Source organism: Littorina saxatilis, linkage group LG12 (assembly GCF_037325665.1).
Source record: "Littorina saxatilis isolate snail1 linkage group LG12, US_GU_Lsax_2.0, whole genome shotgun sequence".
In the NCBI taxonomy this organism is placed as follows: Eukaryota; Metazoa; Mollusca; class Gastropoda; order Littorinimorpha; family Littorinidae; genus Littorina; species Littorina saxatilis.
The window spans coordinates 81,325,235-81,350,234 of NC_090256.1; the positions used below are offsets into that span (position 1 = coordinate 81,325,235).

At 45.8% G+C, this 25,000-nt stretch overlaps 1 protein-coding gene and 1 non-coding gene across 2 annotated transcripts in view; both read left to right on the top strand.

The window, feature by feature from the left end:
* LOC138982917 (PMS1 protein homolog 1-like) overlaps positions 1-19,802 on the top strand; it is a 29,326-nt gene extending 9,524 nt beyond the window's left edge. The window contains exons 5-16 of the mRNA XM_070356314.1: positions 533-655; positions 1,101-1,241; positions 1,745-2,635; positions 3,123-3,230; positions 4,242-4,347; positions 5,240-5,363; positions 5,714-5,789; positions 5,943-6,097; positions 15,743-15,934; positions 16,650-16,774; positions 17,159-17,316; positions 17,962-19,802. Coding sequence (XP_070212415.1) covers positions 533-655; positions 1,101-1,241; positions 1,745-2,635; positions 3,123-3,230; positions 4,242-4,347; positions 5,240-5,363; positions 5,714-5,789; positions 5,943-6,097; positions 15,743-15,934; positions 16,650-16,774; positions 17,159-17,316; positions 17,962-18,318 — 2,556 coding nt within the window. The 3' untranslated portion in view covers positions 18,319-19,802. The remainder of the gene's footprint in view (positions 1-532; positions 656-1,100; positions 1,242-1,744; positions 2,636-3,122; positions 3,231-4,241; positions 4,348-5,239; positions 5,364-5,713; positions 5,790-5,942; positions 6,098-15,742; positions 15,935-16,649; positions 16,775-17,158; positions 17,317-17,961) is intronic.
* On the top strand, positions 9,541-9,659 carry LOC138983412 (5S ribosomal RNA). Its single transcript, XR_011461148.1, has one exon. It is a non-coding gene; the product is annotated as a 5S ribosomal RNA (ribosomal RNA).
* Positions 19,803-25,000: the final 5,198 nt, after the last annotated feature.

The window sequence follows — 25,000 nt, forward strand, 5'->3', positions numbered from 1 at the left end:
CCGTACCCACTCATATGACTCTATCTGACCTGGTACGGATATATCCGCTCAGACTGTTAGCTTCAGTCGCTTCCTGAAACGTCGATCTAACGCCTGCATTCCAGCGTGTTGCTTCACAGTTTCTACACAGTTACTATAATTCTGAGTGACCTGCTGCAGCTCAGCTGGTCTCGGCTACAAAAAACTTGGTCAACATAGGTGGGGTAGAAAGTGTTAAGCTGATTTTCTCTTCAAATGTGTCATGTAAATGTTACTACATGAACCTAGATATTGGGATGTTTCCCCCTTTTGTTTGTGGCAGCAGAGAATGTGTTGGGCATTTGATTAATGTTTAAACTTCTTGTTTGGTTAGCAATAACAGCTTTCATGCATTATCGACCTCACTTTGTGTTGAACCAAATCACATCAAATTACATGTAATCTGCAGGAATTGATATAGTTTTGTTTTTTAATTTTATTTACTTTGGTTGAAGATGTCTTTGGTTGGTTTCTAAATTGAGTTAATATTCTCCTTACTCTGCTGTGCTTTCAGATGAAGTTAGAACTGTGTGTGCCTAAGCCTGGGTCCGATGTTTCTTCCCTCAGTCGTTCAACTCCTGACAGATCTTTCCTCAGCGTCAACAGCCGACCTGTCATGGTCAAGGAGATTGACAAGGTAAACAGTCAAGCTGTTTTCAGTCTTGAAAAAAGAATCAACACAATAGGTCAGGGTGTAGTCCTAGGAGTTGTAGAAAATTCCTGCCATATATGCTGTGCTTTTAACAGATTTTCTGTTCTTCCCTGGATTACAGTATCCGTGAAAAATGGCAACTTTTCTGGTTGAAGCCCATTAGGGTACGTTCAGCAGGCTGCATGAATGCTAGTTGCAGACAAGCTGAACAGCTAATCTTTTTGCTCTTATAATAAGTTGGAACAAAAGAAGAACATCCCCAGAGTGAGGGTAATATGATGATTGTGCTGTATTAGTTGCAACTTATTCCAGTTTGTGTGTGTGTATATGTTTCTTTTTGCGCTTTACGATAATGAGAGTATGTGGTTAAAAGCAAACAACAAACAAGCCTACTGTGATGACTATTATGCATAATTGTGATCTTTTTCAGTTGATTCGTCAGTACTACAGCAACTGTCATGCCTGTGACATGAATCGTCGCCCCATGTACTACCTGGGAATTACGCTCCCTTCAAAGGATGTGGATGTCAACATTGACCCAAACAAGACCACTGTCATGGCTACAAACATGGTAGTTTTTTTTATTTTTTTTATTTTTGTTGTTGCTTGATGCATTTATAGCATTTAATCAAGAACATTACATAATTGCAGACTAAAAGTTTCTCTGAGTGTGGGTAGCATGGCGGGGAAATATCTTGGTCAGTAGCGGCGCCAGCTTCAGAACCAGTTATCGCTATTGGCGTTGGTTCGATCCCCACGTTCGGCAAGGGATTTATTTCCCAAAGTCAACTTTGTGCAAATTCTTCTCGGGGTCCGAACGCCCCCATGTGCACGCATGCGCACGGTGAAGAACCCAAGTTCACAGCAAAAGTCTCAGGAAAATGAAAAAAATCTGGGTAGTGCCGTACTGGATGGCAGCTCGCTTTCCCCAGGGAGAAAGCAGCCCGAATTTCCATGGAAGAAACCTCACAGGACTATATGAAACCCTATCCTTATGAATTCAACATTTATTGATGTTACTCTATATATTTACTCGCAGGTTAATTGTTGAAAATGTTTTGGTTGTCTGTGCAGAATATTGTGAGAGAGCAGCTAGAAGAGCTCCTGCTGTACATCTACGGCCCTCTGGACCAGGCTCCATCATGGCGATACCAAGACGCAGATGGTGGAAAAGACAAAGCTTCATCTTCAAAAACTACTGATAGTACATCCAGTGATCTTACCGAACGTCTGAAAAAAATCCACGGTGATCAGTGCAAGTCCAGCAGTGATCAGTCTAAGTGCAACAATGATCAGCCCAATGGCTCAGCAGAATCTAACAACAACGTAAGGGAAAGGAGAAATGAACCAACATCTGAAGAACAAGTTGTGATCTTCCATGAGCTGACTTCAAACGACAGGCAGAACAATCACTCTGCGCGTGAAAATGGTGGAAACACAGTGCCTGAGGACAAGCGGAGGGAAGACAAAGATGCAAGTGAAAAACCTGGTGACAAGAAAACGGACGCTACAGATGTTTTGACAGATCATGACACTAGCCATGTCAGAAATGGCCAGACAGTGACAAATAATAAATTGCAAAGCGCACAGGAAAAGGATCGTTCAGAAATGGTGCAAAGCTTTGACTTGGACAGTAGCGCTGTGGACGAGTTGTTGTGTACATTTCCCAGTGACAAGCCCGCAGATAGCAATGAAAGTTCAGTGAAAAAGGCAGCACAGTCACAAAACTTGTGTACAGCACCTACTTCTTCTGTTGACAACAGTTCAGCAAGTTTTGATCAAAACAAAACGGCACTTGCAGCAGATCAGTGGGGAGATGACCCCAAGAAATCCACAAGTGTAGAGGTGAAGGTCACAGGTGAAGGAGAAATGGGGTCAAGGTCAAGCAGGGATGACGCAGCGGCAGGTCCCTCTGGGTGGAGCCACGGGACAAGCATCAAGGCCGGAGATGGGGCTGTAGTTCAGGTATGAAGTCGACATGTTAAGGGATGCTGCTCAGATTTTGTTTTCTTCGGCAAATTTGCCAAAATGGTCATGATAGTTTCTCCCAATGTGAAAAAGTTTGGCAGCTTTGCAGAAATGTCGGCAAAGTTTTGGCAATGTGAAATAAGTTTAGCTGTTTCGTATGCTGCCAACGCCCAAGGACATCCCTAAATATTGCTTTGGTTAAATAGATACTGCTCGCTTGCACAAGTGATTGCTTTTGCTAGAAAACCATTGCAGCCATGCAAGCTGTATCAAAGAACAACGCTATGGTGTTTTAAATATTTTATGTTTTGGGCATGTATTTGTAATGTTTTTGTCATTTCTTTCATAGGCTGAACAAAGATGTCTATATGCCAGATAAATTATCACTGCAGAAAAAAAGTAATGCAGTGTAGCCTTTTGTTTGCTTAGTTGTTTGTTTTGTTTTGTTTTGTTTGGGTATAAATATGCTGTGTTTTTATTTCAGCCTGTTCGATTGTTGGCTCCTTCCCCTGCTCACATCCCGGGCAAGCGTCCCCTGTCACCTGACCAGCAACCTCAGAAGCAGTCTGCACCCCCTGAGAAGCGTGGAAGGGTCAGTTTCAAGAGCTGAACAGAACTGTATATATATATATACCCAACCCTCCACCTTGTGTTGACCATCTTGTACATGACAAAAGACTATCTAGGCTTTTTCGAGTAGGATGAAATGGTCCTTTTACTTGAACGCATATGAAAAAGCTACAGCCTGGCTGCCTTCTGTGCTGAGGGGTGATTGGTTTGCTGAATTTATTTGTTAACTTGCACCGGTGTCAACCTGTGAAATACCCCCCACGGGTTAGGGGGAAGAATTTACCCGATGCTCCCCAGCATGTCGTAAGAGGCGACTAACGGATTCTGTTTCTCTTTTTACCCTTGTTAAGTGTTTCTTGTGTAGAATATAGTCAATTTTTGTTAAGATTTTAGTCAAGCAGTATGTAAGAAATGTTAAGTCCTTTGTACTGGAAACTTGCATTCTCCCAGTAAGGTAATACATTGTACTACGTTGCAAGCCCCTGGAGCAAATTTTTGATTAGTGCTTTTGTGAACAAGAAACAATTGACAAGTGGCTCTATCCCATCTCCCCCCTTTCCCCGTCGCGATATAACCTTCGTGGTTGAAAACGACGTTAAACACCAAAGAAAGAAAGAAAGAAAGAACCTGTGAAATTAATGTTAAGCAAATTCCCACCCTGCATAGGAAGCAGCTAGGCTTTTGTTTTCTGGCTCCTGCCCAAGTGGAAGGATGCTCTAATCCCTTGTAAAAGCCTGAACAGATATGTCATTGCTTACATGATTTGCTTACACAGAAAGGAAGGTACATTTACCTTTATAAGCAGTAGTAGCTAGTTTAACACGAAGTACAGTTTTTGCAATTGCGAGCTTCAATTTCATTGCCATCTTTTTTTGTATTTCTGTTTTTCATTTGTGTTTTATTTCTGTTGCAGTTGTCCCAAAAAGTTCTATTCTAATCTCTGTGTGTATGATTTGGTTTAATCAGCTGGTCTGAAGCATTTTCTGATGTGTGTGTTTCTTTTGAAATGAGTTGGTGTTTTTGTTTTTCTCAGAGGCTGTGTCCTGCCCAGTCTACACTGTACGACATGATCAACAACACGGCTGTCAAACGTCCACTTTCTGACAGGGATTTCTTCATGAAGGAAAAGAGGGCATCAGGTATTTTGGTATTTTGTTTTCAGTGACAAGGGACATTAATTGACAACTTCGTTGGATTTCTTCTTTCTTGCACCTCAGGCAAGGTTTTTCCCCGAACCTTTTTTACCACCCCCCGCGGGTTAGGGGGAAGAATTTACCCGATGCTCCCCAGCATGTCGTAAGAGGCGACTAACGGATTCTGTTTCTCCTTTTACCCTTGTTAAGTGTTTCTTGTATAGAATATAGTCAATGTTTGTAAAGATTTTAGTCAAGCAGTATGTAAGAAATGTTAAGTCCTTTGTACTGGAAACTTGCATTCTCCCAGTAAGGTCATATATTGTACTACGTTGCAAGCCCCTGGAGCAATTTTTTGATTAGTGCTTTTGTGAACAAGAAACAATTAACAAGTGGCTCTATCCCATCTCCCCCCCTTTCCCCGTCGCGATATAACCTACGTGGTTGAAAACGATGTTAAACACCAAATAAAGAAAGAACCCTTTTTTACCTAGAATCATCCACCCCAATCGATGCTGGAGATTGCACTACTGTGGAATAAGCCTCAGAAAGTAGTGCAATGAGAATGCGGAGGCAGAGCTTTTGAAAATGTTTAGAATAGAAGCCATCGCGAGAAAAATGTAAGTGCTTGACAAATTGTCACAGACGTGTAATAGACTGGGGCTGGGCCGCTATTGCGCGGGTCCGCTATTGCGCGGGTCCGCTATTGCGCGGGTCCGCTATTGCGCGAATCTAACCCTAACCCTAACCCTAACCCTAAAGATTCGCGCAATAGCGGCCCCGCACAATAGCGGGCCGACCCCAATAGACTAGCATGTCAGCTGGGACAAACAGATCTGTAGGAATAACGGCAAGTAAAAGGTCTGTGTTAGCAAAATGTGGATGCTTTCTATTTCAGTGGTGGAGCAAAATCCGGAAGCAGACTACGAGGAGGTGACAGATATCTTGGCCACAATGTGGGATGAGCTATCAGAGGAGATGAGTGTGGCTTTCCGAGAGAAATGTTGGCATGATCAGCAGAGGTATGGCTTGTACATGGTCTGATGATTGTTTTGTTTTGGTTTTGTGTGTTTATTTGTGTGCTTGTTGTGTTTTGTTTTTTTAATGTTAGTGTTATAAAACCACACTTATGTCAGAAATTCCAAGGGAGAAATAGACATGAGAGCTGGAGTTCTCTTATATTAGGAAAATGAGGTACACATGTATTTTGCCAAAAAATGCAATGTGATTTTTGTTTTACTTCCCTGTGTTTATGTGCTTATTGATTGTCAGTTCACATGACTTTTGATATGCCATTAACCTTCTGTCTTTTGCATAGAAATGCTTACAGTGTTTTATATATTGATCATGTGTTTCATTCTTTTATTTTTAGATACAACAAAGAGGTGGCAGCTGCTAAAAATGTGGTGGAGAAAGCGAAAGCAAGTGTGGGAGGCAAATCCAAACCTGTAAGTCCTGTAACACTAAAAACCTAGCCAGAAGAATTGTTAAGAAGAAATGTGAGATGAACACACTAGGTATACTTTTACAGTATTGTATTGTTGATTAGTTTTCTTTCTGTGATTTTGTTTTAATATTGTTGATTTGTTTCATTTCTGTAGCAAACAAGTGTGCGAGATATGGTAGCTGCTGCCAGCACTCAGCCCAGTCCAAAACCAACCTTAAAGAGAAAAGCCACCCACGTTACCACTGAAACTGAAATTCCTTTTGCTATGGACCTCCTCAAGAGCAGTCAAGGCCAGACTCTTCAGTGCAGGTAAGTTTGTGCTGAATTTAAAGATACCTTCCTTCCAATGTACCGTACTTTTTGGACTATAAGGCGCTGCCGTGTATAGGGCACACACCCCGTACTTTTAAAAATAAAACTGAAAAAATCCTAGAATAAGGCGATGTGATGGATAAGGCGATGGTGTCGTGCATGCATAAGGCGATGTCATGAAAGAAAAAACAAGAAAGAAAAAAAATGAGGAAAAACATCGTACGTAGGAAAAAAAACAAAAAACAACATCAATGATCAAACATGGCGACCGCTCAAAATCGGCACGAAACACTGTTTGAAACAGAAAGTCAGGGAAGAAGATCAGCGGTACCTCAATCGTCACTCGTTGTCGTCGTCGTCGTCACTCTCGCTCCCAGAAAATCCAGAGAAATCTGAACCCTCAAGTTCACAGTGCTCGTGAAACCTATTCTATCCAAGAATAAGGCGACATTGTGTATAAGGCAACCCCACGATTTTAAGTGAAAAAAAAAAAAGTATCGCCTTATAGTCCGAAAAGTACGGTAGATGAGATCATGTACACCACCACAGATCTTTCCAGGCTTTTGAATCAGACATGGGACTGGTCCGAATTTTATCGGAATTCCGATATTTTCCTTAGCTCACAGACCATTCTTGAGATCGATGCAAATTCGTTGAGAAAAAAAAAAGGGGGGGGGGGGTGGAGGTGGTATGAACCGTTCAGCTGAAGCTGTCTGCGTCTGAAGTCAGTGCATTCGCACCCCAGCACTCGCGTGAACCCATAGCAGTATCATGGGTCGCGTTTGATTGGCTGTCGATCTCCGACGATTATCGCCTAGGCCTAATTATTCAACGATGGGTGGTTTGCGGGTTGTTTTGATTTGGCTGCCGATCTCCAAACGCCGAAGGTGAAAAGGGTAGCATCATGGCGTCTGAATTCCGTATTGTTTTGTCGGCTGTGGAAGCTCTTACGATCGACGACCAAAGTGTGAAAAACAAATGGAAAGCCAACTGGCTGTCAGAAGAAGTGACTGTCATTATCAACAAGAAAGAAAGGCGCCAGCTCATTGGCGACAGTATCGCCAAGATATCCATTCCCGGTCAGGCCGTGTGCACGTGGTGCGACAAAGGCCACTGCGTGGTGAAATACGGACTTGGAAAAAATGTGTTGGTTCTAAAAGTTTTCAAGTAAGTTTTGTGTGTGTGTGATTGTTATAAATTACACTTTTGTTTAAAATGCCAAAACATATTATTCTTGTTGTTTTTATGGCTTTTTAAAAAGGTATGATCTAATTTTTTGCTTTCAGGAGAGGCCCCAAAATGGCCTTTATAATTCTAACATTCATTATCCGTCAACCCCATACCGGGGCGTTGCCCCTGAACCCCACCAGGAGCCTATACGGCCCCTGGACCCCGGACCCCGGCTTAGTTTCCTACTTTTGGAACATTTTTGTGTGTCAAGTGGTCAGAGTGGAATCTCCCTCCAATTTAAGGCTTACTGCCTTTGAAGACCTTGCTTTTTATATTTAGTCAAGTTTTGACTAAATATTTTAACATCGAGGGGGAATCGAGACGAGGGTCGTGGTGTATGTGTGTGTGTGTCTGTCTGTGCGTGTGTGTGTGTGTAGAGCGATTCAGACTAAACTACTGGACCGATCTTTATGAAATTTGACATGAGAGTTCCTGGGAATGATATCCCCGGACGTTTTTTTCATTTTTTTCAATAAATACCTTTGATGACGTCATATCCGGCTTTTTGTAAAAGTTGAGGCGGCACTGTCACACCCTCATTTTTCAATCAAATTGATTGAAATTTTGGCAAAGCAATCTTTGACGAAGGCAGGACTTTGGTATTGCATTTCAGCTTGGTGGCTTTAAAAATCGGAAACTTGTAATTAAAATTATTTTTTTATTAAACGATCCAAAAACAATTTCATCTTATTCTTCGTCATTTTCTGATTCCAAAAACATATACATATGTTATATTTGGATTACAAACAAGCTCTGAAAATTAAAAATATAAAAATTATGATTAAAATTAATTTTCCGAAATCGATTTAAAAACAATTTCATCTTATTCCTTGTCGGTCCCTGATTCCAAAAACATATAGATATGATAAACAAAGCTTAAAAACAAACTCAGTAAGCTAAAAAGAATAGACATACAGAAAAGCGTGTTACCCTGCTCAGCGCGACCACTACCGCACTATTCTGCAAGGCTTGTCGATTTCACTGCCTTTGCCACGAGCGGTGGACTGACAAAACTACGAGTATGTGGTCTTAGTGAAAAAAGCAGTGCGTTCAGTTTCATTCTGTGAGTTCGACAGCTACTTGACTAAATATTGTATTTTCGCCTTACGCGACTTGTTTCTGATTGACAAAGGTGTCAGTTACAAAATAAATTCAGCAAAAAAAAAAAAGAAATAACACTGTCTGTGGACTTTTTTTCATGCGAAAAATGTTAGAAATTTGTCAATATAACACTTACCTCGACAGTACTATTCTTGCACATTATCTATTATAGGCCGAAAAAATTGGACAAAACGCTGAGTGGGTACAATTATCTCCCATAACCATGCGCCACCGTGGATCCCAAGCACTGTCCGAGTGCTTCCCCCTTACAGGATGTAGGTGGCGCGTCCTCTTTCTTTTTTCGCGCGTGTCAGACCGGCTGTGTTTCTGCTACGCTCCCGGATTATTTTGGACTAAGAGGCTCCTTTTCTGTGTGGACTATCACCTGTTGGATTATTGTGTGTTATTCCACTTCTGGCTTGAGGCTACGTTGTGTTTCCTTCAACTTGTGCCTCCGTTTTTGTGTGGCGGACTCGGCGTGCCTCCCGTCCTACTTCGTGGTGACCGGTCGTCTGCTTCTCGTTTCGCCGCATTCACTTGAGTATTGACCTAAATTTTCTTTGAATTTTGTTAATTCTCGGTCTTTAAGGGTACGTACAGGGCGAGGTAGGATGTCTCGTCCTGTTTTGGGCTCTGGTTCTACGGAACCAGAGTCTGCCGGGGGCAACCCTTCTCCGGGCGCCCAGCGTCATGTTTTACGCACGGAGAAGGGGATCTTTCGGCGCTCCGACTCTCCCTCCCCAAACGCTTTGCGTTTGCGGCGAGGGAGGGCGGAGAAAGCCTGTTTGAGCAAGCTCAATGCGAGCTTGCTCAAACAGGCTGGGCTTGAGCCTGAGACTTCGGGCGGGGCTGCGCCGTCGAAGGTTCGGGGAAGGTCGAGGGGAAAGAAAAAGCTTCTTTCTCCTTCTCCTTCAGTGGAACAGGCTTCCCCCCCTTCGACGCCGTTGTCCGGCCCTCAGTCTCAGGCTTCAGCTCCTCCCGGTTTCAAGCCTGGGGGGAAGGTTTCCTTCTCCCCCCTGGCTCGAATCCGGGGGCAGGTCGATTCCCAACCCTCTTTGGGGGTTGGTGAATCCGATCTAGGGGCTACTGGAGAGACTCAGGTTTTGACAGCCAACGGCCATACCACGTTGAAAACACCGGTTCTCGTCCGACCACCGAAGTTAAGCAACGTCGGGCCCGGTTAGTACTTGGATGGGTGACCGCCTGGGAACACCGGGTGCAGTTGGCATTAAAATCTTCCTTTTCCGGTGCCTCTCCTGTGCCCTCCTCGGTTTCCACCGCTGTGGAAGCCAGGAGGGACACGGGTCCTCCTCTGAACTCCCTCGCTGGGTCGTCTGCTGCTGTTTTGACAGTAGTTTCGGCCTCCTGGGGGGGGAGATCGGAGGAGATGACGGGGTCTCTGAATTCCCTCCCCGCTGGGGTTGGGATGCGAATTGACCCCGTTCAGGGCGGTCCTGTGGGGGCAGGGGTTTCAGGCTTCGTGCCTACGACCACTGCTACTACGGTTCCCTCTGACGTCCGTGTGACTGGTGGCTGTCCCTCTTGAAACGCTCCGGCCGACTAGTTACTGGACGTGGAGGTGTTCGACAGAACGTGGTACTTCTGTCGAATGGTCAGGGCGACGGGAACATTGTTTCTGTTGCTCAGACCGACACCTCCGACCGGACCGTCTTGACCCCACGCCATTCCTTAGCGTCTGGTGTTCGGGTGACGGATGGTCCGGACCAAGGGTCCGGAACGTTCCAGGCTTACGGGTCGGGATCGAACCGGACCCACGGGTCCCGACTGGACTTGACCTCCGGGTTTGGTCCGGACGGGACCCATGGTACGGGACCGTACCGGACCTTAGGGTCCGGTGCGGGACAGTACCTCTGGCCCTTGCCGGACCCCCCGGACCTACGGGTCCGGATGGTACGGTACGGGACCAGTGGTTCGGTCGGGACCGGACCACCCGACCACCTCTGTTGGTCTGGGTGGTCTGGCACCGAACCGGAACACACCGGACCTACGGGTCCGGAGGGTACGGTACCGGACCAGTGGTCCGGTCGGGACCGGACCACTCGACCACCTCTGTTGGTCCGGGTGGTCTGGCACCGAACCGGACCATGCCGGACCTACGGGTCCGGATGGTACGGTATGTCCACGTCCGGACCGAGCCACCCGAACACTTCTGTGGGTACGGATGGTTCGGTACCGAACGGGACCTCCGGATGGTACGGGACCGGACCGAATCTACGGGTTCGGATGGTCCGGTACCGGACCACCCGACCACCTCTGTTGGTCCGGATGGTCTGTCACCGAACCGGACCATACCGGACCACCGGACCTACGGGTCCGGATGGTACGGTAGGTCCACGTCCGGACCGAACACTTCAGTGGGTACGGATGGTTCGGTGCCGTACGGGACCTCCGGATGGTATGGGACCGGACCACAGGACCGGAACACCGGGCCACCCTACCGGATCGGTCCGGACCACCCGATCACCTCTGTTGGTCCGGATGGTCTGGCACCGAACCGGACCTACGGGTCCGGATGGTACGGTATGTCCACGTCCGGACCGAGCCACCCGAACACTTCTGTGGGTACGGGTGGTTCGGTGCCGAACGGGACCTCCGGATGGTGCGGGACCGGACCGGACCTACGGGTCCGGATGGTCCGGTGCTGGACCGGTGGTCCGGTCCGGACCGGACCACCCGACCACCTCTGTTGGTCCGGATGGTCTGGCACCGAACCGGACCATACCGGACTTACGGGTCCGGATGGTACGGTGTGTCCACGTCCGGACCGAGCCACCCGAACACTTCTGTGGGTACGGATGGTTCGGTACCGAACGGGACCTCCGGATGGTACGGGACCGGACCGGAACACCGGACCGGACCACCCTACCGGACCGGTCCGGACCACCCGACCACCTCTGTTGGTCCGTATGGTCTGGCACCGAACCGGACCTACGGGTCCGGATGGTACGGTACGTCCACGCCCGGACCGAACCACCCGAACACTTCTGTGCGTACGGATGGTTCGGTGCCGAACAGGACCTCCGGATGGTACCGGACCTACGGGTCCGGACCTACGGGTCCGGATGGTCCGGTGCGGGACCACCCGACCACCTCTGTTGGTCTGGATGGTCTGGCACCGAACCGGACCATACCGGACCACCGGACCTACGGGTCCGGATGGTACGGTATGTCCACGTCCGGACCTAACCACCCGAACACTTCTGTGGGTACGATGGTTCGGTGCTGAACGGGACCTCCGGATGGTACGGCACCGGACCGGACCACCCTACCGGACCGGATCGGCACCCCCGACCGGACCGGACCATTTCTTTTCTGATCAGACCCGATGGGTTCCTGTTCAGTCTATAAATGGCGGGGGTTCGTTGGCTGGGCTGACCCAACAGTCGCAGGGTTGTTGTTTTTCTCCCCCTTCGGCTGCTGGAGACGTTTCGTCTTTGGGGCAGGGGTCTTCGCGGCCTCTTGCTTCTGTGGGCGTTTCTTCACAGCCTGCTTCATCGCTTTCGGCTCTTCCCCCTCAAGCTCCCTACACTCCTGCTTTTGAGGAGTTGTCGGGAAGTGAAGAGGAGAGTGAGTCGTAGGACGATAGGGAGGAGGATCAGGGTCGCCCTGAGGTTAACACTGAACCTCTACCCTTGCCGGTTTCTGATGGAACTTCCGAAGCTATGCTTCGTACTTTCCAACAGTACATGACAGACATCACGCGGCGTCTTGACGTCACGGATGCCTCTCTTAAGCGTCTGTCGTCTAGTGTTGACACACAGGACGTGGACCCGGGGTCTGAGGACGAGAGGCAGGAGGCTCGTCCTCGCACAGCTAGAAGGACGTTTGAACAGTTTCAGGACGTCCTTCCCTGAGACGCCCTCTCGTCCTTTGAGTCCGCTTCGGCCCGGGCGCGGGAGGCTCACGCCGCGTCTGCCGGCGGCTCGTTTTATGAACGATCCGGCCGCCGGCAATTCGCGTTCCACCCTAGTCTAAGTGCCACGGTGGAAGCGGCAGCACATCGCCTGAGGAGTACAGATTCACGTGCAAACGCGACCTATGTTCCTCGGGAGGACGCGGGTTCAGTGCCATGCTTTCCTTCGGGAGGCGCACCTCCACTGTTTCCTCGTGTCCAATCTGTTTCGTCCCTCCCTTTTCCCTTTGACTCTCGAACTCTCCCTTTCCAGACTTCGAGTGTTTAGGGTGGGGCTGACGGTGATGTGTTCGTTGGGGAGGTGCCTTCGGTCAAGAAGGTGGAACTGAGCTCTGCTTCGTTCCACAATCTTGAGGCCACCGTTTCTTCCACAGTCGAGGCCCAATCACAGGCCTTGACATGGATGAGCACGCTGTCCACACTGTTGGACCCTCCCGATCGGGCAGAGTCCGATTCCACTCGGGTCCTTGACACGGTTCGAGTGGATCGGGCTTTGCATGCCGTGCGATCGTGCGTGACGTCTGCGGCAGAATTGGCCATTGGAACACGGGTCCACTTTATTGGCCCTGTTCCGTGATCATTTTCTGCCTACTTCTATAGTGCCTCCGGATATGAGGAAGAGTCTGAGGAACACGTTTCCTCAGCCTTCTTCCCTCTTTCATCCGGACACTGTTCGTTCTGTGGTGGAGTCCACACGCCAGAGGAACACTGATTCTCTGATGGTTGGCCTCGCTGCTTCGGCGACGGCGGCGGGGAGTAAGAGAAGTGCTACAGTCACCTCCAGCTCCCAGCCTCAGAAGAAGAAGAAGAAGCCAGTTTCACTGCCTCCTTCTTCCTCCTCTTAGGCGCCTGTTGCGTTCCCAAGCAAGACGAAGGGTGCTCAGACAGGTAAGGGGAAGCAGCACCACCAGGGGGGGTGGTCGCAAGCCTGCGCCTGCCCGCCAGCAGAATTTTCAGTGAGTCCCGGCCCTACGTTGACGCCCCCTCAAGTTGCCCCTCTTTCGTCCGTCGGTTCCCTTTTTTCGGGCCCGCGGCATGTGGGGCAGACTGGTCTCCAACCAGTTTTTCTTGAGGGTGGTGTGGTCGGGGTTTTCTCTACCGCTGTCGTCACAACCTCCATTGTCCGCTCTACCTTGGACGTTCCCCCCTCCTCGAGAGCCTGCCAGATGGCAGGCTCTTCAGGACGAGGTGAACTCGTTGGTCGAGAAGAAGGCGGTCTACCCCCTTTCTCAGCCTTCTCTGGGGTTCTGCTCCCGCCTGTTCACCGTCCCCAAAAAGGACGGCCGGTTCAGGCCGGTGTTGGACCTCTCCACCTTGAACTTGTACCTTCACAGGTGCAAGTTCAAGATGGAAACCCCTTCGTCGGTCCGGTTGGCCATCCGGCCAAACGATTGGGCCATGTCTGGGACCTCCAGGATGCTTACTTCCACATCCTGGTGGCCCCGGGGTACCGACATCTGCTCCGGTTCGTTTGGGAGGGCACAGTGTTCGAGTTTCGGGCCCTCCCATTCGGCCTGTCCTTGGCCCCTCTGATTTTCAACGGGGACAACAACACCACATGCTTAGCTTACCTTCGCCACCAGGGGGGCACCAATTCTCGGTCCCTCTCCCTGTTGGCGGAGGAGATTCTGCTCTGGTGCCAGACCAATCAGGTCCGGATGTCAGTCCAGTTCGTTCCGGGGAAACTGAACGCCCTGGCCGACATTCTCAGTCGGGGCGATCAGGTTCTCTCCACAGAATGGACCATCGCTCACAACGTTCTACAGCGTCTGTGGGCAAGGTGGGACCGTCCTCTGATCGATCTGTTCGTAACTCGATTCAGCGCTCGGCTTCCCAGGTACGTCAGCCCCTTTCGAGACATGAATGCGTTCCACTTGGACGCATTCACTCTCTTGTGGAGGCTCCTCGATGCTTACGCCTATCCCCCGACATCTCTGATTCCGAGGGTGCTGGCAAAATATCTGCAGGAACGACCAAGACTGATTTTGGTCGCGCCTTACTGGCCAACAGCTCCGTGGTTTCCAGATCTTCGCGGTCTCACCCACGTAGACCCTCTACCTCTGGATCTGGACGGGGGAGGTCTGCTCCAGCCTCGATCATGCCTCCCTCATCCACGTCCAGAGAGTCTGTGCTTGACCGCATGGCTCTTGTGCGCTCCAAACTGCTTGCACTAGGATTGCACAAGAGTTCAGTAGAGTTTTCCTTGAACGCTAAGAGGCGATCAACTAATCAGCTCTACGACTTACGCTGGAGAGCTTGGGCCACCTTCGCCTTGTCCAAGGGGATAAAGCCGCTTTATCCCTCAACACAGGACTTGGCCAACTTCCTGGTGGAAGTGTATCAAAAGAAGAGTCTTTCTTCTAAGACTCTTCTTGGATACAGATCTGCCATCGCTTCCACGATTGCGGCCGCTACTGGTCGCAGAACTGAACACTTGATCAGGTCCTCCCTCATCGCTAATGTCCTTTCGGGTATTAGCAATGCAGCGGTGTCTAAACCTCGGGTTTCATTTCCCAAGGGGGATGTCTTTCTGGTCCTCAAACTCCTGCGTAGCAATGAGTTTGAACCCCTGGCAGGCATCAGTATCAAGTTGCTGATTTTTAAGACTAATTGTTCCTCATCGCTTTAGCCACTTGCCGTAGACTCAGTGGTATTCAAGCTTTGAGTGGCCTGGACTTTGACATTGAGTTCACCACACAGCAGTGGTTGCTAGCATGGTCACGTCAGTCTAAGGTATGTTTCTTGGGTATATTTTCTTTTACGGTAGTACTGTTCGAAAATTGCCTGGGTATCTTAATCCTTGGATTTAAGTGATTTTGATTAAGGAGTTTAATACTCTACATATCACCCTCACACCACTCTGGTATTCTGTGCAAGAATAGTACTGTCGAGGTAAGTGTTATATTGACTGTAAGGCTTCTTTTTAAGCCTACTGTCTATATGATACTTACCGAGACAGTACTATTAGAGTTTCCCTCCCGCCTCCCCTCTTGATATGTTATGGGCTTTTTGAGGGTCTGCAGCTCATAAAGAAAGAGGACGCGCCACCTACATCCTGTAAGGGGGAAGCACTCGGACAGTGCTTGGGATCCACGGTGGCGCATGGTTATGGGAGATAATTGTACCCACTCAGCGTTTTGTCCAATTTTTTCGGCCTATAATAGATAATGTGCAAGAATAGTACTGTCTCGGTAAGTATCATATAGACAGTAGGCTTAAAAAGAAGCCTTACAGTTTAGATTAATCTTAATCCTCTGTATGAGTTCGTCTCTTTATTTGTGTTCATTTTGGAAGGTGGAACATTCTCTGTGTTCACCTCAAGGATAGTTATTTATTCTTCAAAGCAGACTTGTTTTTTTCTGTGTGTGTGTGTCAAGTGGCCAGGTAAACTTTTCCGAACCCAAAGTATTGGCGAATCTCCCATCATGCAAAGCCTGGGTGTGTGGACGGGGAGGGGAGCTGTCCATTCTGAACGTTCACAGACTGTCGGAGGCCATCGTCTACCAGCGCCTGGTCAACCAGCATCGTCTGTCCGTGCATCACTGTCAGTCTGTTCGTCTCACTGAGAGGTCTGTGCAGCACGGGGAACTTTGTAGCTATAAACTGTATTGTTAATGATTTGCAATGGGTGTGTGTGTGGTAAGGGAGGGGTGTGTGTGAGTGGGGCGGGGGGGGGGGGGGGGGGGAGAGGGTGTGTGTGAGGCCCCTGGAGCAATGTTTTGATTAGTGCTTTTGTGAACAAGAAACAATTAACAAGTGGCTCTATCCCATCTTCCCCCTTTCCCCGTCGCGATATAACCTTCGTGGTTGAAAACGACGTTAAATACCAAATAAAGAAAGAAAGTGTGTGTGAGTGAGAGTGAGTGAGTGAGTGAGAGGTGTGGGTGAGTGAGTGTGTGTGTGTGAATGAGAGAGCTTGTGTGTGTGAGTGAGAGAGAGAGGGTTTGTGGGTGAGAGAGAGGGTGTGTGAGTGGGGGGGGGGAGAGAGGGTGTATGTGTGAGTGAGAGTGAGTGAGTGAGAGGTGTGTGTGTGAGTGAGAGAGGGTGTGTGAGTGAGAGAGGGTGTGTGTGTGTGAGTGAGAGGGTGTGTGTGTGTGAGTGAGAGGGTGTGTGTGTGTGAGTGAGAGAGGGTGTGTGTGTGTGTGAGTGAGAGGGTGTGTGTGAGTGAGAGAGGGTGTGTGTGTGTGAGGGAGAGAGGGTGTGTGTGTGTGAGTGAAGCTGGCATATGTGTATTGCAAGGGTAGGCTAAAAACTGACAGTCATTGTCATCTACCTGTGTTCCAGCAATACGGGAGGATACTGGTCTGTGCTGGAGAAGCTTGCTGAAAGTAACACTTCACTGGACACCTTCACACACCTGTCTGACTGCAGGATTACTGCTAACGGCTTTGATGTTAAATGCTGGAAAGGTAAGCGTGTTTGTGCATGCAAGTATTCGTGTGGGGGTGTGTGCGAGTGTGAAAAGAGAAAGATGTCAGTCTCTTTTTCTGCCAATGGCTCTGTGTGTTTGACTGAGAGAGACAGAGACAGAGAGAGAGAGAGGATGTGTGTTAGGTAACTGTTTCTGTCTACCAGTGTCTGTGTGGCTCTTCATTTTCTTCTTCTACGTTCATGGTCTGTAACTCCCATGTACGCGATTTTTTGCACGAGCCGTTTTTTACGTTGTGACCGCTTTTACCCCGCCACTTAAGCAGCCATACTCTGTTTGACTAAGTGTGTGTGAGGGAATGGGATGCTTTTTACAATTTTTTCTTTGTGGATTGTTTGAATCCAAATTCTACCTGTGTGTTCAGATGCAGATGGCAAGTTGTGTGCGGAGCTGGTGGGGGTGTGCGGTGACGTTCCCACCTACAATGTCAAGGATCTGGTGGAGGTACTGCAGCTCATCAGCAACAGCTCTGCAGCCTCCCTCGCGCAGTGCAGGCCCCTCAAGGTCATCAACTACCTCAAGGTTAGTATCTCACCTTGATCTTTTCACCATTTACAAACAAATCTGTTGCTGGGGTTGAAGTACATGTATCTTCATTTTTCTGCCTTTTCTTTCACAGCTAGTTCCATGGTTCATGTCTTTAACTTAATCCATTTGGAGCGGAACCCCCCTTTTAAGACTCCCTCCTTTTTAAGACCTTAATTTTTCAGATTTGCTGTTCATAGCCTCCATAGCACTGTCTTGAAACTAACGCGATAGTCGGACAGAGTTGCACCCCTGGAACGGCAGGTAGTTCCGTTTTGTGTTTGCAAAATGGAACCGCATGACAATCCGCCCTTCAACTGCTCTAACCGCGTAGTTTGAACAGCAGACACAGTAACGTTTCCCTCCACCACTAATCTTCTTCTCTCGTTCAGCCAATTTGGACGTAAACAAAACAACAGCGCTGCGGGCTATGTCAGGGACGGACAACTCTTATCACTTTCGTTTTGAGACAATGCTATACATTTACCTCCATTTTAAGACTCCACCTTTTTAAGACTTTATTTTCTTAGAATTTTGGAGGTCTTACTGGGGGGAGGGGAGGGAGGGGGGGAGGTTCCACTTTACTCCCATCTTATGCCAGCAGTATGTTCTAGCCAACTGATTTCCCATTTCCCGTTACAGGGGGAAGCGGTGCGGATGGTGCGCCAACAGGCAGGGGAGAGAAGCGTGGAAGACGTTCAGGATTTGCTGGAAGAGGGCGTCAGTTTTCTCCCGTCAGACTGCACCACATGTCTTCACAACCGTCCTTTCTTTCACACGCTCTTGTCAGACATCGACTCCGCCACAGTCTCGCAGACGTCGCAGGAGAGCTTGATGGAGAGAGGGGAAGAGTCAAGTGTATGTAATGACAGTGCAGGAAGACAGGACTGCAGTGGTAGAGCCGACAGAGGGGAGAGGGAGGGTGGGGGTAGTGGGCTGAGGGATGATGGTGACCTGGATCAGGTTATGTCCCTTGATGATTTGATGGAATCTGATTAAAAACTTTAACCCAATATTGATTGGGTGAAGTTGACGTCGCGAAATCCACTTTACGAATCTTGCTGCATGAAGCTTTGTCACTTTATTTTCTGTAAAAAAGGTTTCGCTGTCTTCGCAAAGTCAACTCCACGAGCAATGAAGGACAGCCTTTACAAAAGAATCTGTATTGCATGGCTATACAAATCTGTATTAGCTCTGTCCTAAACATTATTCTCTACAAGTACTTAACCGGGTGTGTGGGTGTGTGTGTGTTGTGAGCATTAGTCTGTTGTATGTGTTTGTTTGTGTGTTTTGACTGCACTGTGCTGCGCTGTGAAAAAATGTGATTCTAACTCTAAGTAATATTATGCATGTATGTATGTGTGTTCTTTGATGAGTATTTTCCTTTTCATTTGAGACAAATGGTATTAGTTGTATATATATCGTGTTGGGTTTTGATTGAACTTGTAAAGCGCTTCGAGCTGTGGAGAAGCGCTATATAAATGTTCCATTATTATTGTAATTTAGGGAAACCACTCTAAATGTAAAGAATTCGTCATGAATGTGTTTACAATTTCATGATCGCAAAAGAATCTGTTGTACATGGCTATTATAAACTGTGTTGTACTTTAAGGGAACCACTCTAAATTCAAATAATGTCATGAATGCGATGATTTCATGCCTGAAGAAATTAAGTCCTTTTCACTTCACTGAATGTTTTATAAGAAGCTTGGGGAGAAATGTTTATAACACATTTTTGCATGCTAAGATGTGTTGCTTACGTTGGCAAGCATGACCAAACAATTTTCACAAGTAATCATCTGTGACCCTCCACCGCGGAATGAGTCACATGTCACCTTTGCATGATTTTCATATTTTTACATTTTCTGAAAGTTTTTTATGCTCTATCCAGAAAAGAGCGAAAACTGTTCGAGTTATAAGCCTGAGACTAAGGTGACCCTCACACTGTTACCAGACACCCCCCGGACTTATATTATGCCTATAACCTTGAATGGTTGAAAACGACGTTAAACACCAAATAAAGAAAGAAAGAAAGATATTATGCCTAGCGCAGAACCGCGCGAGGTGACATGCGACTCATTTCGTGGTGGAGGGTCACAAATAATCATTTGTAGTATATATTGTATATAACATATATATGAGAACTTATGTAAAGACTAACAAATGTCCGCTGGACCCGAAAAGCAACAGCTAACTAACTAACTAACTAACAAATGTCTGCTCATAGCATGTTTTGCTTGTGCAAGTGGTTTTGATATTGATACATGAAAGTTAACTTCAGTGTTCCTGTGTGCATGATTGGTTGTCTGGGCGATTGTGTGTCTATGCTGTGTGTGTGAGGGAGGGAGGGAGGTAGATATGACAGCAAAAAGGAACAGGAGTTGGTATTTTTGTGTGCAAATGACTTGAATACTGATAAATAAAAGTTAACACCCATTTTTCTCTGTGTTTGTGTGATTATGTGTGTCAGATATATCCAGTTTTCTGTGTGTCTGTGTGTGTGTCAGAGAGAGAGAGAGAGAGAGAGAGAGAGAGATGAAAGAGAAAGTAGTAAAGTAACTTATTTAATCTGGCGGGGATGTAGCTCGGTCGGTAGCGCGCTGGATTTGTATCTAGTTGGCCGCTGTCAGCGTGAGTTCGTCCCCACGTTCGGTGAGAGATTTTATTTCTCAGAGTCAACTTTGTGTGCAGACTCTCCTCGGTGTCCGAACACGCAAGCACAAGACCAAGTGTGCACGAAAAAGATCCTGTAATCCATGTCAGAGTTCGGTGGTTTATAGAAACACGAAAATACCCAGCATGCTTCCTCCGAAAACGGCGTATGGCTGCCTAAATGGCGGGGTAAAAAACAGTCATACACGTAAAGTTCCACTCGTGCAAAAAACATGAGTGTACATGGGAGTTTCAGCCCACGAACGCAGAAGAAGAAGACTTATTTAATCTTGCCTGTCCGTGTGTGTGAGAGAGAGAGGGAAGGAAGAGAGGGGGAAGGAGATGTGAAAGAAAAAATAGAACAGGAATTGGTATTTGCTTGTACAAATGACTGATACTGGTACATAAAAGTTAACATCTATTTCCCTGTGTTTGTATGTGTATCAGTTAAATCCAGTTTTATGTGTGTGTGTGAAAGAGAGAGAGAGAGAGAGAGAGAGAGAGAGAGAAAAGTAACTAGTATTCCATCCTGCTCGTGCAGCTGAGCATTGTATATAAATAGCCAACAGATGCAAACCCAATGTCCTGAAACACAAGTCTGAACAAAGGTAGTGATCCGGTGAGCAGCTTTATTCAATCTGAAAGCACAGAGTCAACAAACTTGTGATGTCACTTATAATACAGCAACGAAGTAAGAAATGAAACTGGAATTAAAAAATAAGACCAAAAGATGAGAAACTGCACTCGGCTTCCAAGCATGTTTCTTACAAACGTGAACACCGTATTTAGTATTACTCATGTAGGGCTGAAACATAAGTAAAACCTGTGCATTTACATTAAACAAAAAATCTTATATTGCTTAACGTCCAAAAATCAAGAAAAATTAGTTTGGGGAACGTTTACATTATTGTAAATATTTTGTGTTGTCAATAATTAAACGTTTCATGGCCTTTCTTTGTTTGGTTTTTATTCCATGCACTTTTTGACAGACAGCTTTTCTTTGTTTTACACAAGAAAGGATAAAAGAATATGAAAGCAGCAGTCCAGAACAAATATAACTTAATCTAATTTGGTTTTAACCCCTAATGCTTTTCTACAGATACCCTTCACCTCCTTTGAATACACAACATTTTGAAAGGAATGCAAACCATTGTCTACTCTGATTATTCTGTGTTCAAAATTCGTCCGTTTCAATCTGCAGCTACAAACAATAATGATTCTTTCTTTCTTTATTTGGTGTTTAACGTCGTTTTCAACCGTTCAAGGTTATATCGCGACGGGGAAAGGGGGGAGATGGGATAGAGCCACTTGTCAATTGTTTCTTGTTCACAAAAGCACTAATCAAAAATTTGCTCCAGGGGCTTGCAACGTAGTACAATGTATTACCTTACTGGGAGAATGCAAGTTTCCAGTACAAAGGACTTAACATTTCTTACATACCGTATTTTCCGGGTTACAAGGCGCTAAAAAAAATTGTAATCCAGTCACCCATTGGGCGCAGGGGGCCGATAGGGCGCACCAAAATTAAAAAAGTATACCGGTAACAAACGGTGGAAGAATGAAAATAAGCCGCACATCAAAGGAAGAATACAGAGTGGAAATATGTGTGCTCTGTGTGTGCCGCGAGATCAAAGGCAGGTCCATTGTGATAGCTGGGTTGCCTTGTTTAGACACTGACCTTCTTCCCAGGGGTCAATGACCCAGTTTTTGCTATGAGAGGTGGTTCCCCTGTCATAGATCTGAGAGAGGAAACACTTCCTGCACCGGGGTCAGTGACCGAGTTTAATTTATGGGGCGGTCTCTTTGATGTCTTGAGAGGAAACTTGGCCAGGGTAGTACCTAGTAGCTGAAACATGCATTATCACAAGTTGTTTGACTGGTACTCAGGCGGTCTCTTTGATTTTTTTCGTATTTCATACACGGATTAGGCGCTTCGTTATACAAGACGCAGGGGTCAAACTCGAGGAAAAAAGTCGCGCCTTATGACCCGGAAAGTACGGTACTGCTTGACTAAAATCTTTACAAACATTGACTATATTCTATACAAGAAACACTTAACAAGGGTAAAAGGAGAAACAGAATCCGTTAGTCGCCTCTTACGACATGCTGGGGAGCATCGGGTAAATTCTTCCCCCTAACCCGCGGGGGGAACAAACAATAATGATAAAACTACAATGTGAAAATGAAGTACATGTATGACTGCATCAAATTGCTACCCAAATGCAAATGTCCTGATCTGAAGGTAGAACACATTGGGAAATTTGTCATACAAAATGAGTGATGATGCATATGATGATATTTTTCATGGTTCAAATCAGAGGAGCTTGTATCGAAACGCTGGTCTATTGAAGTATTCAACTCCTTTATTGCTAGTACATGCAGTAATACTACAGTAGGATACAGAAGTAGGATACTTCGATCAACCAGAGCTTTGATACAAGCTCCTGTGGTTCCAATTGATTGTCAGATCGCAAGTACGACATGCCTGACCTATAACATTTTTGGCACGGCTGGCTTTGTAAGAAAGCTATTTATGCCTGTGAAAGTATCCTAGTCCCTGAAACTAAAGTTTTTCTCCAAAATACCTACTGCATGATCTCTCAATTCTGTACACACCTTGAAAGGTAGATTTTAATCATTCCACTTACACTTTCCCCTTCAATTTCAAGAATTAAAACAAAGCTAAAATGTACTGGAAATTGTTAAAAAGCTACCACATGTACCATCATAATCAATTAAATTTCAAATTTAATTTGTTCTTTCAGTTTCACACAATGGAAGGCTGTGACAGAAAAAGACAAACTTGTTAAAAGTAAAAGAAGCCTTGGTTACTCAAAGGGTTAACACTTTCATGACATGTAAGTAGCAAAAACTGTTAACAAGCTGTCTTTTAAAACTGAGTAACAGAGACAGATTTGATTCTTAAAGTGAAAAATGTTGAGCAATGAATAAAAGAGGAACTATGAATGAATGACCCTTTAAGACTGTCAAAAAACGAAATCGAGGTAAAACATCAAGTATAAAGCGTGAATTAGTTTGAAAATATTTCGACTTTCATTGTACTTGGAAGAAAAAATCCATTCAAATATAGATGGAAGGATAAAGAGTAACAGGCAATGATGAAAGTGATGACTGCCATGTCACACTTCTGGAAAAAATGTGCAATGAACAACAGAAAAAAAGACAAGAAAAAGGCCAATCGGTTTAAAGAATCCGCCTAGCACAGCCGAGCTCTAGTCCTCTTCCTGCTACTGTAGTAACTTTAAATTCCAAATTGGGGCACAATGTCAAATGTCAATGACACATCCTTTTCCCTACATGTACAATAAGAGGCAAACAAAGGTTATAAAGTCAGTGAGCTACCGACTGAGCCATGGACATGCTCTGAATAACTTTGCTGTTATTCTCATCAAGATTTTAGCAATGTCTTCTTCTTCTTGTCGTTTGCAATGTCTCAAACTGGGCTAAGTGCTTCTGTATTTTGTTAAGATGTTCTAAAACGAAGACCTTATTCTTAAAGCAACGGGGCAGATGAATTCTTATTGATGGGTACTCGTATAACACCAATATGTTATTGTGTGACAAATGAGATTGATTAGAAAATTAATCTTGTGTGACAAAATGAGATTGGTTAGAGAATTAGTCTGATTATGTTTCCTTTGATTACTTCTGGAATGTAGGCGGAGCTTGCTAAGAACATCCTAGTCTGTTATTTCCTATAAAAACAATAATTAAAATCAATTTAAAAAACCCATTCAATTCATTAAAAGAACACAGTGCAAAGCCAACCAATTTTTTTTTACATTATTCATCACTAGTAACGTAAGTACATTGCAAACAAGTTCAAGCAACAGACATCACATTCTTGTCAATAAATAGATTTTTACTTGGACCACAACACGTTTGGACGTACATGAATCTCATAGTCTTGCCGACACAAAAACAACAACCAAGGAATGAAATGAAACAATCACAGCAAATGCAGAATGGTGCAACAGTCACTGGTACCTGTTCTCACTTGAAAAACGCCAAGGTTTTGATGTTTCACGCCTTCAATAAATAAATATCAGAAGAAGCACTGACATCTGATCCTTCTTCATATGTACAGTATGTACAAGTAAAAAGTGCAACTGTATTTTTACAGTTTTTCAGCAGGCATCAGCATTGATATATTTTACGCAGGCAGGCATTTGTGAGTTGCACGTAAATTAGACACAGAATAATCTCAATCTTTTTGATGAAATAGTAATGTTTCATGCGAGTCACAACACAGGGTATTTACACTGACATTTACCCAATGATCAGTCGGTTTTCATGTGTACAAGACAATACAGTGGTACCGTAAGCCCAGCTCCTCCGATGAGATAACACTCTCTCAATGAAGGACACTTTGTGCTGTCCCATGCACGATTCATATATACAAAGTGTCCCTCAAATTAAAGGTCACCTGCAATAAAGGGACACTTTCAGCTGGTCCCAAGGAAGTCCTCTCGTCACAGGTACCATGTACCACTGTCTGACATATTGGTGAGAAAAAAAAAAAAAACAAGTCGCGTAAGGCGAAAATACATTCAGTCAAGTAGCTGTCGAACTCACAGAATGAAACTGAACGCAATGCAACGCAGCAAGACCGTATACTCGTAGCATCGTCAGTCCACCGCTCACGGCATAGGCAGTGAAATTGACAAGAAGAGCGGGGTAGTAGTTGCGCTGGGAAGGATAGCACGCTTTTCTGTACCTCTCTTCGTTTTAACTTTCTGAGCGTGTTTTTAATCCAAACATATCATATCTATATGTTTTTGGAATCAGGAACCGACAAGGAATAAGATGAAAGTGTTTTTAAATTGATTTGGAAAATTTAATTTTGATAATAATTTTTATATATTTAATTTTCAGAGCTTGTTTTTAATCCGAATATAACATATTTATATGTTTTTGGAATCAGCAAATGATGGAGAATAAGATAAACGTAAATTTGGATCGTTTTATAAAAAACATATTTTTTTTACAATTTTCAGATTTTTAATGA